Here is a 15619-nt window from a genome sequence, read left to right as displayed (position 1 = left end):
ATTGCAGAACCCACCCCTTGTCCAGGTACCTGTGGAACCAGACCCCCTCGTCGCGGCTGCCTCACCTGCACTCTTGCGTGCCCTGTCCACCACCGGCAGGTGAGGGAACACCTCGTTCCCCAGCAGCTTCTGAAACATGCCCTCCACATATATGGCAGCATCCAGCTCCTCAGCCCCCTCCGGGAGGCCAAGGATTCTTACATTTTGCCGGCGAGATCTGTTGTCCAGATCCTCCAGCCTTTCCAGGAGCATTTTTTGCTGATCCCTCAACCTCCGAATCTCCACGTCCGCCACCGTTTGAAAGTCAGCCTACTCCTCCACCGTCTTCTCCAGCTTCTGGAGCTTGTCCGCCTTATCATCCAGCCTTTTTTCCAATCGGTCCATCGACTTCTGGAGCGGCTCCAAATTATCGCGCTTCAGAGCTAAAAAGCCCTCCTGCATGGCCTGTAGCAGCTGCTCCATTGTAGGCTGGGCTGTTGGCACCTTGCGCTGGACATCGGCCATATTGGTCTCTCTCACAGCCTCCACCGTGCCCTTGCTTGACCGCTTCTTCTACGGTTTACGGTCCCTCCGGCTTCTTAAATCCATACAACTCTGTATGGGTTCAGCACCTGAGTACTATTGGTTTCCAGTTACGCGCTCAAAAGCACAAAAAAGTCAGGGGAAAAGGTCCAAAAGTCCGACCGAAACGGGAGCCACCAAATGTGCGACCTACTCCCTCATAGCCGCCACCTGAAGTATATCTTGTATTTCTGACAACCAAATGTATCTGTAAAAAGATGTCAAGAAACCCTGTAGTAGCAGTACCTTTACAGGGCATGGGAGGGTCTTTTTATTGATTCCTTATTATTGATATCATTTACTAAATCTACTAGTTTTAAATGCTTGTATCCCATTCCAATGTTGAAGGCTGTTCCTATACACAGGGACCATCAAAGACACTTGTGAATGTGTTTTCCTTAGCTTATATTTCTTTTGCTTTACTATTATTTTTATTATTAATTTATTAATTGATTTATTTTAAGTTTAAAATAAAAAGGTGGGAGATGTTGGATTCAACAATTATTCAAGGAGGGTCTCAGCTGAGAATTAGAATCAATGAAAATAAATAAGGGGCAACACCATAGATAACGATTCCCTTCAGAATGTGATCCATATTGCTGATTAGAAGATTCTTGAAGCAACCATGAAAACTACTTTAAAAACCTTTATTTTGTAAGCCTTTTCTGGAATTAACTTTTATTTTGAAGCCTTTTTCTTTTACTCTCCCATATCTGAAGGCCTTTTCAATGTTCTCTCAAATGTTTTTTTGATTTAGTTTTGTGCAAATGCATTAAGTGAATTCTTGAAAAATGTAGAGTGCTTTGTATATCTCTTCAACCGGACTGAGTACGTTGTCCCGAGTAGAGATAAGCAAATCTTTCAACTTGGATTTCCTAAAGCATTTGGAAGATACCACCCAAAAGGCTACTCAATAAGGGTCCATGGTGTTGGGGGTAGCAGATTCAGCATGGTTAGAGTATTGGTTAACTAATAGAAGACAGAGTTGGGATAAGATGGGAATTTTCAGGGTGGCACCTGTAACTAGTGGAGTGCCGCAGATTTCCGTGCTGCGGCAGGTGGGAAGGATAGTGTGAGGATGACAAAGTCTACAGAATGATATAGAAAGGTTAGGTGAGCAGGCAAAAACTTGGTGGATGGAATATAACATATATAAATGTGAAGTTGTGTACTTTGGCAGGAAGAATAAAGGAGTTGAATGTTATGTTAATAATAATCTTTTATTGTGACAAGTATGAAGTTACTGTGAAAAGCCCTTAGTCACCACATTCCGCCGCCTGTTCGGGTAAGCTGGTACGGGAATTGAACGCACACTGCTGGCCTTGTTCTGCATTACAAACCAGCTGTCTAGCCCACTGAGCTTATCCAGTTTGATAAAGGCAGGCAAAAATCTGCAGCAGAAATGGATTTGGGGGTCCTCATGAATAAATCACAAAAAGCTAGCATGCAAGTTCAGTAGGTAAAAAGGAGGGCAAATGAAATGTTGGCCTTTATTTCAAAAGGAAGTATAGAAATTGGGAAGTCTTGTTAAAACTATACAAGACACTAGTTAGACCTCATCTGTGATACTGTGAACAGTTTAACATAAGAACATAAGAACTAGGAACAGGAGTAGGCCATCTGGCCCCTCGAGCCTGCTCCGCCATTTAATGAGATCATGGCTGATCTTTGTGGACTCAGCTCCACTCTCCGGCCCGTACACCAGATCCCCGAATCCCTTTATTCTTTAGAAAGGTATCTATCTTTTTCTTAAAAACGTTTAAAGAAGGAGCCTCAACTGCTTCACTGGGCAAGGAATTCCAGAGATTCACAACCCTTTGGGTGAAGAAGTTCCTCCTACACTCCGTCCTAAATCTACTTCCCCTTATTTTGAGGCTATGCCCCCTAGTTCTGCTTTCCCCGACCAGTGGAAACAACCTGCCCGCATCTATCCTATCTATCCCCTTCATAATTTTATATGTTTCAATAAGATCCCCCCGCATCCTTCTAAACTTCAATGAGCACAGTCCCAGTCTACTCAACCTCTCGTCATAATCTAATCCCCTCAACTCTGGGATCAACCTAGTGAATCTCCTCTGCACTCCCTCCAGTGCCAATATGTCCTTTATCAGGTAAGGAGACCAAAACTGAACACAATACTCCAGATGCGGCCTCACCAACACCCTATATAATTGCAGCATCACCTCCCTAGTCTTGAACTCCATCCCTCTAGCAACGAAAGACAAAACTCGATTAGCCTTCTTAATCACCTGTTGCACCTGCACACCAACATTTTGCGATTCGTGCACCAGCACACCCAGGTCCCTCTGCACAGCAGCATGTTTTAACATCTTACCATTTAAATAATAATCCATTCTGCTGTTATTCCTCACAAAATGGATAGTCTCACACTTGGCAACATTGAATTCCATCTGCCAGACCCTAGCCCATTAACCTAACCTATCCAAATCCTTGTGCAGACCTCCGGTATCCTCTGCAATTTTTGCTTTACCACTCATCTTAGTGTCGTCTGCAAACTTTGACACATTGCACTTGGTCCCCAACTCCAAATTGTCTATGTAAATTGTGAACAACTGCGGGCCCAACACTGATCCTTGAGGGACCCCACTAGTTACAGGTTGCCAACCAGAGAAACACCCATTTATCCCCACTCTCTGCTTTCTGTTTTGTTAACCAATCCTCTACCCATGCTACCACTTTACCCTCAATGCCATGCATCTTTAGTTTATGCAGCAACCTTTTTTGTGGCACCTTGTCAAAAGCTTTCTGGAAATCCAGATATACCACATCCATTGGCTCCCCGTTATCTACTGCACTGGTAACGTCCTCAAAAAATTCTACCAAATTAGTCAGACACGACCTACCCTTTGTGAACCCATGCTGCGTCTGCCCAATGGGACAATTTCCCTCCAGGTGCCCCGCTATTTCCTCCTTAATGATAGATTCCAGCATTTTCCCTACAACCGAAGTTAAGCTTACCGGCCTATAATTACCCGCTTTCTGCCGACCTCCTTTTTTTAACAGTGGTGTCACGTTTGCTACTTTCCAATCCTCTGGGACCACCCCAGTCTAGTGAATTTTGATAAATTATCACTAGTGCGTTTACAATTTCCCTAGCCATCTCTTTTAACACTCTGGGATGCATCCCATCAGGGCCAGGAGACTTGTCTACCTTTAGCTTGCCCAATACTGCCTCCTTAGTGATTACAATCATCTCAAGGTCCTCACCTATCATATCCTTATTTCCATCAGTCACTGGCATGTTATTTGTGTCCTCCACTGTGAAGACTGACCCAAAAAACCTGTTCAGCTCCTCAGCCATTTCCCCGTCTCCTATTATTAAATCTCCCTTCTCATCTTCCAAAGGACCAATATTTACCTTAGCAACTCTTTTTTGTCTTATATATTTGTAGAAGCTTTTACTATCTGCTTTTACGTTCTGAGGCAGTTTACTTTCGTAGTCTACCTTACTTTTCTTTATAGCTTTTTTAGTAGCTTTCTGTTGTCCCCTAAAGACTTCCCAGTCCTCTAGTCTCCCACTAATTTTTGCCACTTTGTATGTTTTTTCCTTCAATTTGATACTCTCCCTCACCTCCTTAGATATCCACGGTCGATTTTTCCCCTTTCTACCGTCTTTCTTTTTTGTCGGTATGAACCTTTTCTGAACACTGTGAAAGATCGCTCGGAAGGTTCTCCACTGTTCCTCAACTGCTTCACCATGAAGTCTTTGCTCCCAGTCTACCTTAGCTAGTTCTTCTCTCATCCCATTGTAGTCGCCTTTGTTTAAGCACAAAACACTAGTGCTTGATTTTACCTTGTCATCCTCCAACTGTATTTTAAATTCCACCATATTGTGGTCGCGCCTTCCGAGAGGATCCCGAACTATGAGATCATTAATCAATCCTGCCTCATTACACAGGACCAGATCTAGGACCGCTTGTTCCCTTGTAGGTTCCATTACATACTGTTCCAGGAAATTATCCCGGGCACATTCTATAAACTCCTCCTCAAGGCTGCCTTTACCAACCTGGTTAAACCAATCGATATGCAGATTAAAATCTCCCATGATAACCGCTGTACCATTTCTACATGCATCCGTTATTTCTTTGCTTATTGCCTGCCCTACCATCCCTGTTACTATTTCGTGGCCTATAGACTACTCCTATCAGTGACCTTTTCGCCTTACTATTCCTGATTTCCACCCAAATTGATTCAACCTTGTCCTCCATAGCACCAATATCATCCCTTACTATTGCCCGGATGCCATCCTTAAACAACAAAGCTACACCACCGCCCTTACCGTCCATTCTATCCTTTCGTATAGTCTGATACCCTTGAATATTTAACTACCAGTCGTGACCATCTTTTAACCATGTTTCAGTAATGGCCACTAAATCATAGTCATTCACGATGATTTGCGCCATCAACTCATTTACCTTATTTCGTATACTAGGAGCATTCAGGTAAAGTACACTTATGCTGTTTTTTATGTCTTTGTTATGAATCCTAACACCTTGATCAGTAACTTTTCGCAAATTATTTTTCCTCTTACCCTTTCTCCTAATTTTCCTTGTCTTTGAACCCATATCTCTACATAATAACCTGTCACGTAACCTGCTGCCTTGATCTCCATTAACCATTATACTGTCCATAGCTTTACACTTCCCTTCCCCCCAACTTGCTAGTTTAAAGTCCTTGTGACCAACCTATTTATCCTATTCGCTAGAACACTGGTCCCAGAATGGTTCAGGTGAAGACCGTCCCAACGGTACAGGTCCCTCCTGCCCCAGTACTGATGCCAATGCCCCATGAAATGGAATCCCTCTTTCCCGCACCACTCCTTTAGCCACGTGTTAACTTCCCTAATTTTCTCAACCCTATGCCAATTGGCACGTGGCTCGGGTAGTAATCCAGAGATTATAACCCTGGAGGACCTGTTCTTTAATTTAGTCCCTAGTGTTTGATAATCCCCAAACAGGTCCTCTTTCCTAGTCTTACCTATGTTGTTAGTCCCAACGTGGACCACAACAACAGGATCCTCCCCCTCCCTCTCCAAAATCCTTTCAAGCCGATCAGAGATGTCCCTCACCCTGGCACCGGGCAGGCAACATACCATGCGGGACTCCCGATCTGGCTTACAAAGGATGCGATCAATCCCCCTAATTATAGAATCCCCTACAACTACCACTTGTCTTTTTACTCCCCCCTCTTGAATGGCTTCCTGTACCACGGTGCAGTGGTCAGTCAATGCATCCTCCCTACAGCACTCTTCCTCATCCACACAGGGAGCAAGTACCTCATACCTGTTGGACAAGGTCAAGGGCTGAGGCTCCTCAACTCCTAAACTCAGGATCCCCCTACTTGCCTCCCTTGCAGTCACACCACTCTGTCCCTGAACACTGTCCGAATTAACAGTACTTATTCTACCGGCTGTGACGGGGTCCTGAAACAAAGCGTCCAGGTAATTTTCCCCCTCCCTGATGTGCCGCAGTGTGTGCAGCTCGGTCTCCAGCTCATCAATTCTGAGCCGAAGTTCCTCGAGCAGCCAACACTTGCTGCAGATGTGGTCACTGACGGTCTCAATGGGATCCACCAGTTCCATCATCATACAGCAACAGCACATCACCTGTCCAGCCATATTCAACGAGTTAATTAATATAAATATTTTTTAAAAAAGTGTTTTTATATAACCTCAAGGATAAACCAGAACACCAACAAAAACACAGCCCTCTCGCCACTCACCTGAACTCAGTCACTCACCTAAACTCAGATGCACTCTGTTCCAATCAGCACTCAGTCACTCACCTAAACTCAGGTGCACTCTGTTCCAATCAGCACTCAGTCACTCACCTGAACTCAGATGCACTCTGTTCCAATCAGCACTCCGTGTCTAAAGGCACTCCTGCCACACCTTTTGTGCACACAACTCTCCCAGCACTGTCCCAGCTCTCTCCTCCCGCGCTTTTAAAATCTCCCGGCTCTCTCCTCCCGCGCTGTTTTCGCTGTCCCGGCTCTCTCCTCCCGCGCTTTTAAAATCTCCCGGCTCTCTCCTCCCGCGCTTTTAAAATCTCCCGGCTCTCTCCTTCCGCGCTGTTTTCGCTGTCCCGGCTCTCTCCTCCCGCGCTGTTTTCGCTGTCCCGGCTCTCTCCTCCCGCGCTGTTTTCGCTGTCCCGGCTCTCTCCTCCCACGCTTTTTAAATCTCCCGGCTCTCTCCTCCCGCGCCTTTTAAATCTCCCGGCTCTCTCCTCCTGCGCTGTTTTCGCTGTCCCGGCTCTCTCTCCTCTCACGCTGTTTTCGCTGTCCCGGCTCTCTCCTCCCGCTCTTTTTAAATCTCCCGGCTCTCTCCTCCCGCGCTGTTTTCGCTGTCTCGGCTCCCTCTCCTCCCGTGCTGTTTTCGCTGTCCCGGCTCTCTCTCCTCTCGCCCTGTTTTCGCTGTCCCGGCTCTCTCCTCCCGCGCTTTTAAAATCTCTCGGCTCTCTCCTCCCGCGCTGTTTTGGTCCCCTTAGCTAAGGGATGATATACTGGCATTGGAGGTGGTCCACAAAAGGTTCACGAGGTTAGTCCCGGGTAGCGAGGGACTTTCTTACGAAGAGAGTATGAGTAGATTGGACCTGTACTTACCGCAGTTTAGAAGAACGGAGGTGACCTTTTTGAGACAAAAAGGATACTCAGGGAGATTGACAGGGTAGATGCTATAAGGGTCCATTCATCCTGTTTCAACAAGAACAATACCGCACAGGAACTGGCCCTTCGGCCTTCCAAGCCTGAGCCGATTACATGTCCTCTTTAGACCAACCACCTGTATCCTTCTATACTCCGTCTGTTCATGTGCATATCCAGATCCGTCTTAAAGGTCGCTAACATAATCTGCCACAACCACCTCACTTGGCAGTGCATTCCAGGCCACCATCACCCTCCCCCGCACATCTCCACTGAACCTATCCCTCCTCACCTTGAGCTTGCGCCCCCTTGTAATTTTCAATTCCGCTCTGGGAAAAAGTCTCCAACTGTTCTCCCTATCTATACCCCTAATAATTTTATAAACATCTATCAGGTCACCCTCAGCCTCCATCTCTCTAGGGAGAACAATCCAAGTTCATTCAATCTCTCCTCATAGTTAATACCCTCTATACCAGGCAACATCCTGGTAAACCTTTTCTGTACTCTCTCCAAAGCCTCCACGCTCTTCTGGTAGTGCGGTGACCAGAATTGAACACAGCATTCCAAATGTGGCATAACAAACATTGTATATAACTGTAACATAATTTTTGAGCTTGTATACTCTATACCCCATCTTATGAAGGCAAGCATGCCATATGCTTTCTTTACCATCATTTCCACCTGCGCTGACACTAAGGATCTGAGGACCTGTACGCCCAGATCTCTGTGTCTCTATGCTCCTGATGGTTCTGCCATTTACCCACCTGAATTGGATCTACCAAAATGCATCACCTCGCATTTGTCTGGATTAAATTCTATCTGCCATTTCTCCGCCCAATTTTGCAGCCTATCTATATCCTGTTGTATTCTCTGACAATCTTCATCACTATCCGCAACTCCTGCAATCTTAGTATCATCCGCAAACCTGTTAATCAGACCAGCTACATTTTCTTCCAAGTCATTTATATAAAAGCACAAACCGCAGAGCTCCCAGCACTGATCCCTGTGGAAGACCAATAGTTAGACCTCCATTCGAAAAAACACCCTTCCACTACTACCCTCTGTCTTCTATGGCCAAGCCAGTTCTGAATTCATCCAGCTAGTTCACCACTGACCTCATGTCATTTAATCTTTTGCACCAGCCCGCTATGAGGGACCTTGTCAAATGCTTTACTAAAGTCCAGGTAGACAACATCCACAGTCCTTCCCTCATCAATCATTTTTGGCACCTCCTCAAAAAACTCAATTAAATGAGTGAGGCATGACCTCCCTTGTACAATACCATGTTTGGCCTTTTGGCTAAGATTAAGTATAGTATATGCTCTGCCTTTTGTCTCAGATCTGACATGGCTCTCTTGTGGGGACCATGAATTGGACTCGATGTGAATTTGAATTGTTTTTTGGAGCAGGCAAGGAGCTGGATTAGGAGTTCGCCCCTGCCCACACTCTGAGCCCTGGCTTTGTAACGCAGAAAATGTAATAAGAACATTCACTTCCAAATGTGCATAGATCCCACCTCTGAGAATCTTTTCCAACAATTTCACTATCACTGATGTCAAGCAAATTGGCCTATAATTACCCGAGTTATCCTTGCAACCCTTCTTAAATAACGGTAAAACATTGGCTATCCTCCAATCCTCTGGGATCTCGCCTGTGGCCAACGAGGACACAAAGATTTCTGTTAGAGGCCCAGAGATTTCATCGCTTGTCTACTTCAGTATCTGGGATAGATGCCATCTGGCCCTGGGGATTTGTCTACCTTAATGCTCTTTAACACACCTAACACTTCCTCCCTCGTAATAACGACCTGTTTTAAAATGTTTACACATCCTTCTGAGACACCACCAATCAACATGCCCCTCTCCTTTATGAATACCGATGCAAAATACTCATTAAGGATCTCACCTACTTCTTTTGGTTTGTTATGGGCCAGAGAACACCAAAGCATATCATGGAGTTCACCTGACCCACAACTGCTTATAGATTTTGGTTATGAGGAGCATAAGGGCCTACTTAACATGCAGCGAGAGAGACAAGAAAAGCCTTCTTTTGTCTGAATCCAGCTTCCAACAGTGTAAAACTCGGAGCCAAAGCCAGCTCCCAGCTCAAAAGGAAAGTAAAACCTAGTGCCACGGTCCAGCTCCACCCACACAATGGCATCACTGAAGCCATTTGATGAACACACATTTCTTAAAGGGACACTCCCATGACACCTCCCCCCAAGAAAAAATAACCATCAACTTCAAAGATGGTTTCATTTTTCACCGTTTCACTTTCCTTTAAGAAAATTGACAGTAAATATACTATTTCTTTCAAAAACACGCAAACATTTCTATTAACATAGTCCACTTTAGTTATTCTTCCTGCAACTGGAATCCCTCTTGATTGACAGTCTCTTTGGGCAAGAAGGTCTATGCACGATCCATCCATTTCTCTACGCCTCTGCATTTTTCTTTAAGGTCAGGTACTTTATTTCAATCCGATCACAGAGCTTCTCATAATTCTCCAACACAGCAGCATTCGTTAACACAGCCTTGAGGCCTTCAAATGCCTGTCCACTGAAATCAGCAAGTCCATCAGTAGAGCAACCACGCTGCTAAAATCCGGCACAAATATTCAGTAAAATCCACTCATGCCAAGAAATCGCATTATTTCCCTTTGTGTCGAGGGTATTGGAAACTCCACAATAACTTTTGTTTTCACATCCCGTGGGACCATTCACCCTATCCAATTGTATGGCCAAGGAACGTAACTTCGGCTTTTCCAAATTCACTTCATAGAATTTTATCATAGAATTTACAGTGCAGAAGGAGGCCATTCGGCCCATTGAGTCTGCACCGGCTCTTGGAAAGAGCACTCTACTCAAGGTCAACACCTCCACCCCATCCCCATAACCCAGTAACCCCACCCAACACTAAGGGCAATTTTGGACACTAAGGGCAATTTATCATGGCCAATCCACCTAACCTGCACATCTTTGGACTGTGGGAGGAAACCGGAGCACCCGGAGGAAACCCACGCACACACGGGGAGGATGTGCAGACTCCGCACAGACAGTGACCCAAGCCGGAATCGAACCTGGGACTCTGGAGCTGTGAAGCAATTGTGCTATCCACAATGCTACCGTGCTGCCCTTAAGAACAAATTAATCGACACTATATCATTCTACCGTAATCCATGTACCTATCCAATAGCTGCTTGAAGGTCCCTAATGTTTCCGACTCAACTACTTCCACAGGCAGTGCATTCCATGCTCCCACTACTCTCTGGGTAAAGATCCTACCTCTGACATCCTGCCTATATCTTCCACCATTCACCTTAAATTTATGTCCCCTTGTAATGGTTTGTTCCACCCGAGGAAAAAGTCTCTGACTGTCTACTCTATTTATTCCCCTGATCATCTTATAAACTTCTATCAAGTCGCCCCTCATCCTTCTCCGTTCTAATGAGAAAAGGCCTAGCACCCTCAACCTTTCCTCGTAAGACCTACTCTCCATTCCAGGCAACATCCTGGTAAATCTCAGTTGCACCTTTTCCAAAGCTTCCACGTCCTTCCTAAAATGAGGCGACCAGAACTGTACACAGTACTCCAAATGTGGCCTTACCAAAGTTTTGTACAGCTGCATCATCACCTCATGGCTCTTAAATTCAATCCCTCGGTTAATGAACGCTAGCACACCATAGGCCTTCTTCACAGCTCTATCCACTTGAGTGGCAACTGCCAAAGATGTATGAACATAGACCCCAAGATCTTTCTGCTCCTCCACATTGCCAAGAACCCTACCGTTAACCCTGTATTCCGCATTCATATTTGTCCTTCCAAAATGGACAACCTCACACTTTTCAGGGTTAAACTCCATCTGCCACTTCTCAGCCCAGCTCTGCAACCTATCAATGTCTCTTTGCAGCCGACTACAGCCCTCTTCACTATCCACAACTCCACCAATCTTCGTATCGTCTGCAAATTTACTGACCCACCCTTCAACTCCCTCATCCAAGTCATTAATGAAAATCACAAACAGCAGAGGACCCAGAACTGATCCCTGCGGTACGCCACTGGTAACTGGGATCCAGGCTGAATATTTGCCATCCACCACCACTCTCTGACTTCCATCGGTTAGCTAGTTCGTTATCCAACTGGCCAAATTTCCCACTATCCCATGCCTCCTTACTTTCTGCATAAGCCTACCATGGGGAACCTTATCAAATGCCTTACTAAAATCCATGTACACTACATCCACATGCTTGGTCACCTCCTCAAAGAATTCAATGAGACTTGTAAGGCAAGACCTACCCTTCACAAATCCGTGCTGACTATCCCTAATCAAGCAGTGTTGTTCCAGATGCTCAGAAATCCTATCCCTCAGTACCCTTTCCATTACTTTGCCTACCACCGAAGTAAGACTAACTGGCCTGTAATCCCCAGGGTTATCCTTTTTTGAACAGGGGCACGACATTCGCCACTCTCCAATCTCCTGGTACCACCCCTGTTGACAGTGAGGACGAAAAGATCATTGCCAACGGCTTTGCAATTTCATCTCTTGCGTTCCTGCACTGCATCTTCTAGATGGTACACATGGCTGCCATTGCACGTTGATGGTGGAAGGAATGCATCAAACAGGCTGCTTTGCCCTGGATGGTGTCAAGCCTAGTGTTGTTGGAGATGCACTCACCCAGGCAAGTGGAGAGTATTCCATTACACTCCTGACTCGTGTCTTGTAGATGGGAGACAGGCTTTGGATCGGGGGTCAGGAGGGGGTTGCGCACTGTAGGATTCCTAGCCTTTGACCTGCCTTGGTAGCCACAATAATATGGCTAGTCCAGTTCAGTTTCTGATCAATAGTAATCCCCCCAGGATGTTGATTGTAGGGTTTCAACAATGGTAATGCCATTGAATGTCATGGGGCAATGGTTAGATCCTCTCTTGCAAGAGATGGTCATTGCCTGGAACTTGCATGGCGTGAATGTAACTTGACCACATTGACATGGATCTCAAGTCAGATGAAGGCCAGACCAGTAAAGGAGAGCTGATTTCTACTCTAAAGAACATTGGTGAACTAGTTGGGCTTTTACAACAATCTTATTCATTTTCAGGATATGGGCTAGGCTGGCAGTTATCATCCATCCCTAATTGTCCACGAGAAGGTGGTGGTGGGCTACCTTCTTGGACTGCTGCATCACTGAAGTGTGGGTAACAGCACAATGCTGTTAGGGAGGGAGTTCCAAGATTTGATCTACAAAGTGAGGGAACAGGGATATACTTCCAAGTCAGGATGGTGAGTGGCTTGGAGGGAAATTTCCAGATGGTGATGTTCCCAGTTTTGTGCTGCCCTTTCCCTCGTAGATGGTAGTGAATGTGGAAGATGGCTTCCATGATCACCGTTAAGGAGACTACCTTTTAATTTCAGATTTTCTTTATTGAATTGAATTCAAATTCTATCAGCTGCCCTGATGGGAATTGAACTAGTGTCCCAACAGTAGCCTGGGTCTCTGCATTGCTTTTATACCATCATGTGATCAAAGTTGGAACTTGTGCCAAATATTTCTCAGTTGTCCAACTTTCAAATAACCGCTATCCTTGCTAAGGTAAATCCAAATTAATTCTTCAGGAAATTTTGGCATCACTGGAAAAATTTGAGGTTACTCTACAAATGGTGTCCAGGGCCCAAGACACTTTTCCAGCAAACGTCAGTCCATTTGTGGGAACACATTGCCAGAGCAATTGTGGCAATCTAGCAAGGCCTAGATTTAGACCCGATTACACCTGGGTAATTTAAATTAAAGAATTGGGTACTTTAAACCTAGTCACAGACACTCCACCACACAGCACCATGGGTATTCGAACTGGCCAAGTTGGAATACACAATCAACAGGCAATCTGTCAGAACATATCTTGACCTGCCCCATCAATCACACATCAGGAGATCATCACACGCTATTGATATGCACAGATCTATTGTCAGTAGTCCAGATCAGGTCAGACTTTCTGTCACCCAGAATTTCTGCTGTTACCTCATATGGGAACACGTTATGTGTAACCCACATCAGAGATGGACACCTGGGGTGGACTCAGGTGGCCTGTCAAACAGTCATCAACCGGACCATTGGGTGCTGAGACCCCCTCCCAAGGCATCATTGGCAGAAAGCCAGAGGAAATGGCAAAAGGGCGCGAAGGAAGGGGGATAAAAACAGGCACCCAAGGCACATCAGGAACGAAGACTCCATGCAGAGGCAATCAAGACGACTGACCAGAGAAGGTAGAAACAGCGTGTGAGAACCACCTTTGTGACGATGAACCAAATGGGTTCACGGACCAGATGCACGACATACCAAGCCATCATTACGGGTAGTATAAACCAATCTTGGGTACCACTAGATTATATTTTTAGGTAGTAGACAGGTAAATGTGGGTAGAATACAGGGCAGAACGGTAGCAGTGGTTAGCACTGTTGCTTCAAAGCGCCAGAATTCCAGCTTTGATTCCCGGCTTGGGTCACTGTCTGTGCGGAGTCTGCACGTCCTCCCTGTGCCTGCATGGGTTTCCTCCGGGTGCTCCGGTTTCCTCCCACAAGTTCCGAAAGACGTGTTGTTAGGTAAACTGAACATTTGAATTCTCCCTCAGTGTACCCGAACACGCGCCAGAATGTGGTGTCTAGGGGCTTTTCACAGTAACTTCATTGCAGTGTTAATGTAAGCCGACTTGTGACAATGAAGATTATTATTAAATGGTGTGCAATAAATATTGTTGAACTTGAATTTGTGTTTTGTTCTCCTTGTTATTAAAGACACCACGGTAAAACTTTTGAGTAAGTGAACCGGTCGAAAGTATCTGAGGTTTTACAGATACTAGAATTTTGATGTAGCTATATGATGCATTAATCAGAACTTATTGGAATACCGTTTGCAGCTGCTCATCAATAAGGGAATGCAGAGGAACAAAACTGATGCAAAGAAGTGGAGAAGCTGAAGCTCAATGGATAGAAAGGGAAACTACAGAAACAAATTATTGTGGGCAGCACGGTAGCATTGTGGATAGCACAATTGCTTCACAGCTCCAGGGTCCCAGGTTCGATTCCGGCTTGGGTCACTGTCTGTGCGGAGTCTGCATGTCCTCCCCGTGTGTGCGTGGGTTTCCTCCGGGTGCTCCGGTTTCCTCCCACAGTCCAAAGATGTGCAGGTTAGGTGGATTGGCCGTGATAAATTGCCCTTAGTGTCCAAAATTGCCCTTAGTGTTGGGTGGGGTTGCTGGGTTGTGGGGATAGGGTGGAGATGTTGACCTTGGGTAGGGTGCTCTTTCCAAGAGCCGGTGCAGACTCGATGGGCCGAATGGCCTCCTTCTGCGCTGTAAATTCTATGATTCTATGATTCTAAATAAAGCATTAAATGGATAGATTCGCTGAAACTAGGATATTAGTCTGAAGTTGGAACAAGAGGATATTTGTTAATCTTTGTAATAGATTATAGCTCAAAAATTATCATTCATTTCACTTAAAACTCAGAACTTGGACTAAAGAAATATTTCACCTCATTCATCTTTGGATTTGCATTCAGATTCCCAGAGCTAAATGGGCAATACCCTAAAGCCGGTGTACCATCTGGAACCCTAAAAGGGCCACTGTTTGAAATATTCTTCTCATAATGTAAATGCAAATTGAAACTCCTTGATTCAAGGCATCACAGTATGAGTCTTAACACAGTGCCTGTAAACAAGATGAAGTCGGAAATAAGATGGGAGATGGATTGAGGCTGATTAAGAGTATTAACACCAGCATTTCCATTATTCAGTATGTTTCAATGTGCTTAATAGGAGTTGTTTCCTTGAACTTCAAAGCAACTGTAGTGCATTTAAAATCTAGTTTCATTTATAGATTTCTAAATAAATTTAGCAATACCTTTTATATTTTTTCTTCAGCTCTTCAAGTTCATCAAGAACCTTTCTCAATTTGGTTTTGCATTGGCTAGTACCCAACACCTGCATAGAACAAAAGAAAGGCATAGTTTTTACACTCAGTGAAACTTTTTCAAATATTGGGCTACTGTGATGACAAGTGGCAGGTATTGCTTAACATAGATAAATAGTGGAGAGCTTGAGGAAAAAGAATAAACAATGGGAATATAAACTGAATGATGAAATATTACTGACACATGGAGTGAATCTGAGGTACCAGCAGAAAGCCTATTAAACAATTTCAGAGTGTGTGGCAAAATGGGGGGGGTGGTATTGTCTGAGGGATGGAAATAGTCCAGAGGTAATGGTGTGCTTGTATAGCCTAATTTTCAGGGCCCATCGGAGCATTGTATATTGCTGGACCAGAACATCTTTGAGAGGGTTATAATAGCAGGTTACAAACTGATGAGGAAGAGAAGAATAAAACTAGGAATGATTATATCAAAGAAG

The 15619-nt window shown here is 44.9% G+C and overlaps 1 protein-coding gene across 2 annotated transcripts in view; it reads right to left on the bottom strand.

The window, feature by feature from the left end:
• Positions 1-15619, bottom strand: part of rbm44 (RNA binding motif protein 44) — a 290943-nt gene that overhangs the window by 209270 nt on the left and 66054 nt on the right. For both annotated transcript variants that reach the window (XM_072483580.1, XM_072483588.1), the window contains one exon: positions 15114-15193. In XM_072483580.1, the coding sequence (XP_072339681.1) occupies positions 15114-15193 (80 nt within the window). The remainder of the gene's footprint in view (positions 1-15113; positions 15194-15619) is intronic.

This window comes from Scyliorhinus torazame, chromosome 2 (genome assembly GCF_047496885.1).
Source record: "Scyliorhinus torazame isolate Kashiwa2021f chromosome 2, sScyTor2.1, whole genome shotgun sequence".
NCBI lineage: Eukaryota > Metazoa > Chordata > Chondrichthyes > Carcharhiniformes > Scyliorhinidae > Scyliorhinus > Scyliorhinus torazame.
Note: the sequence above shows the minus strand (reverse complement) of the source record. Positions and strands in the feature narration are given on the sequence as shown.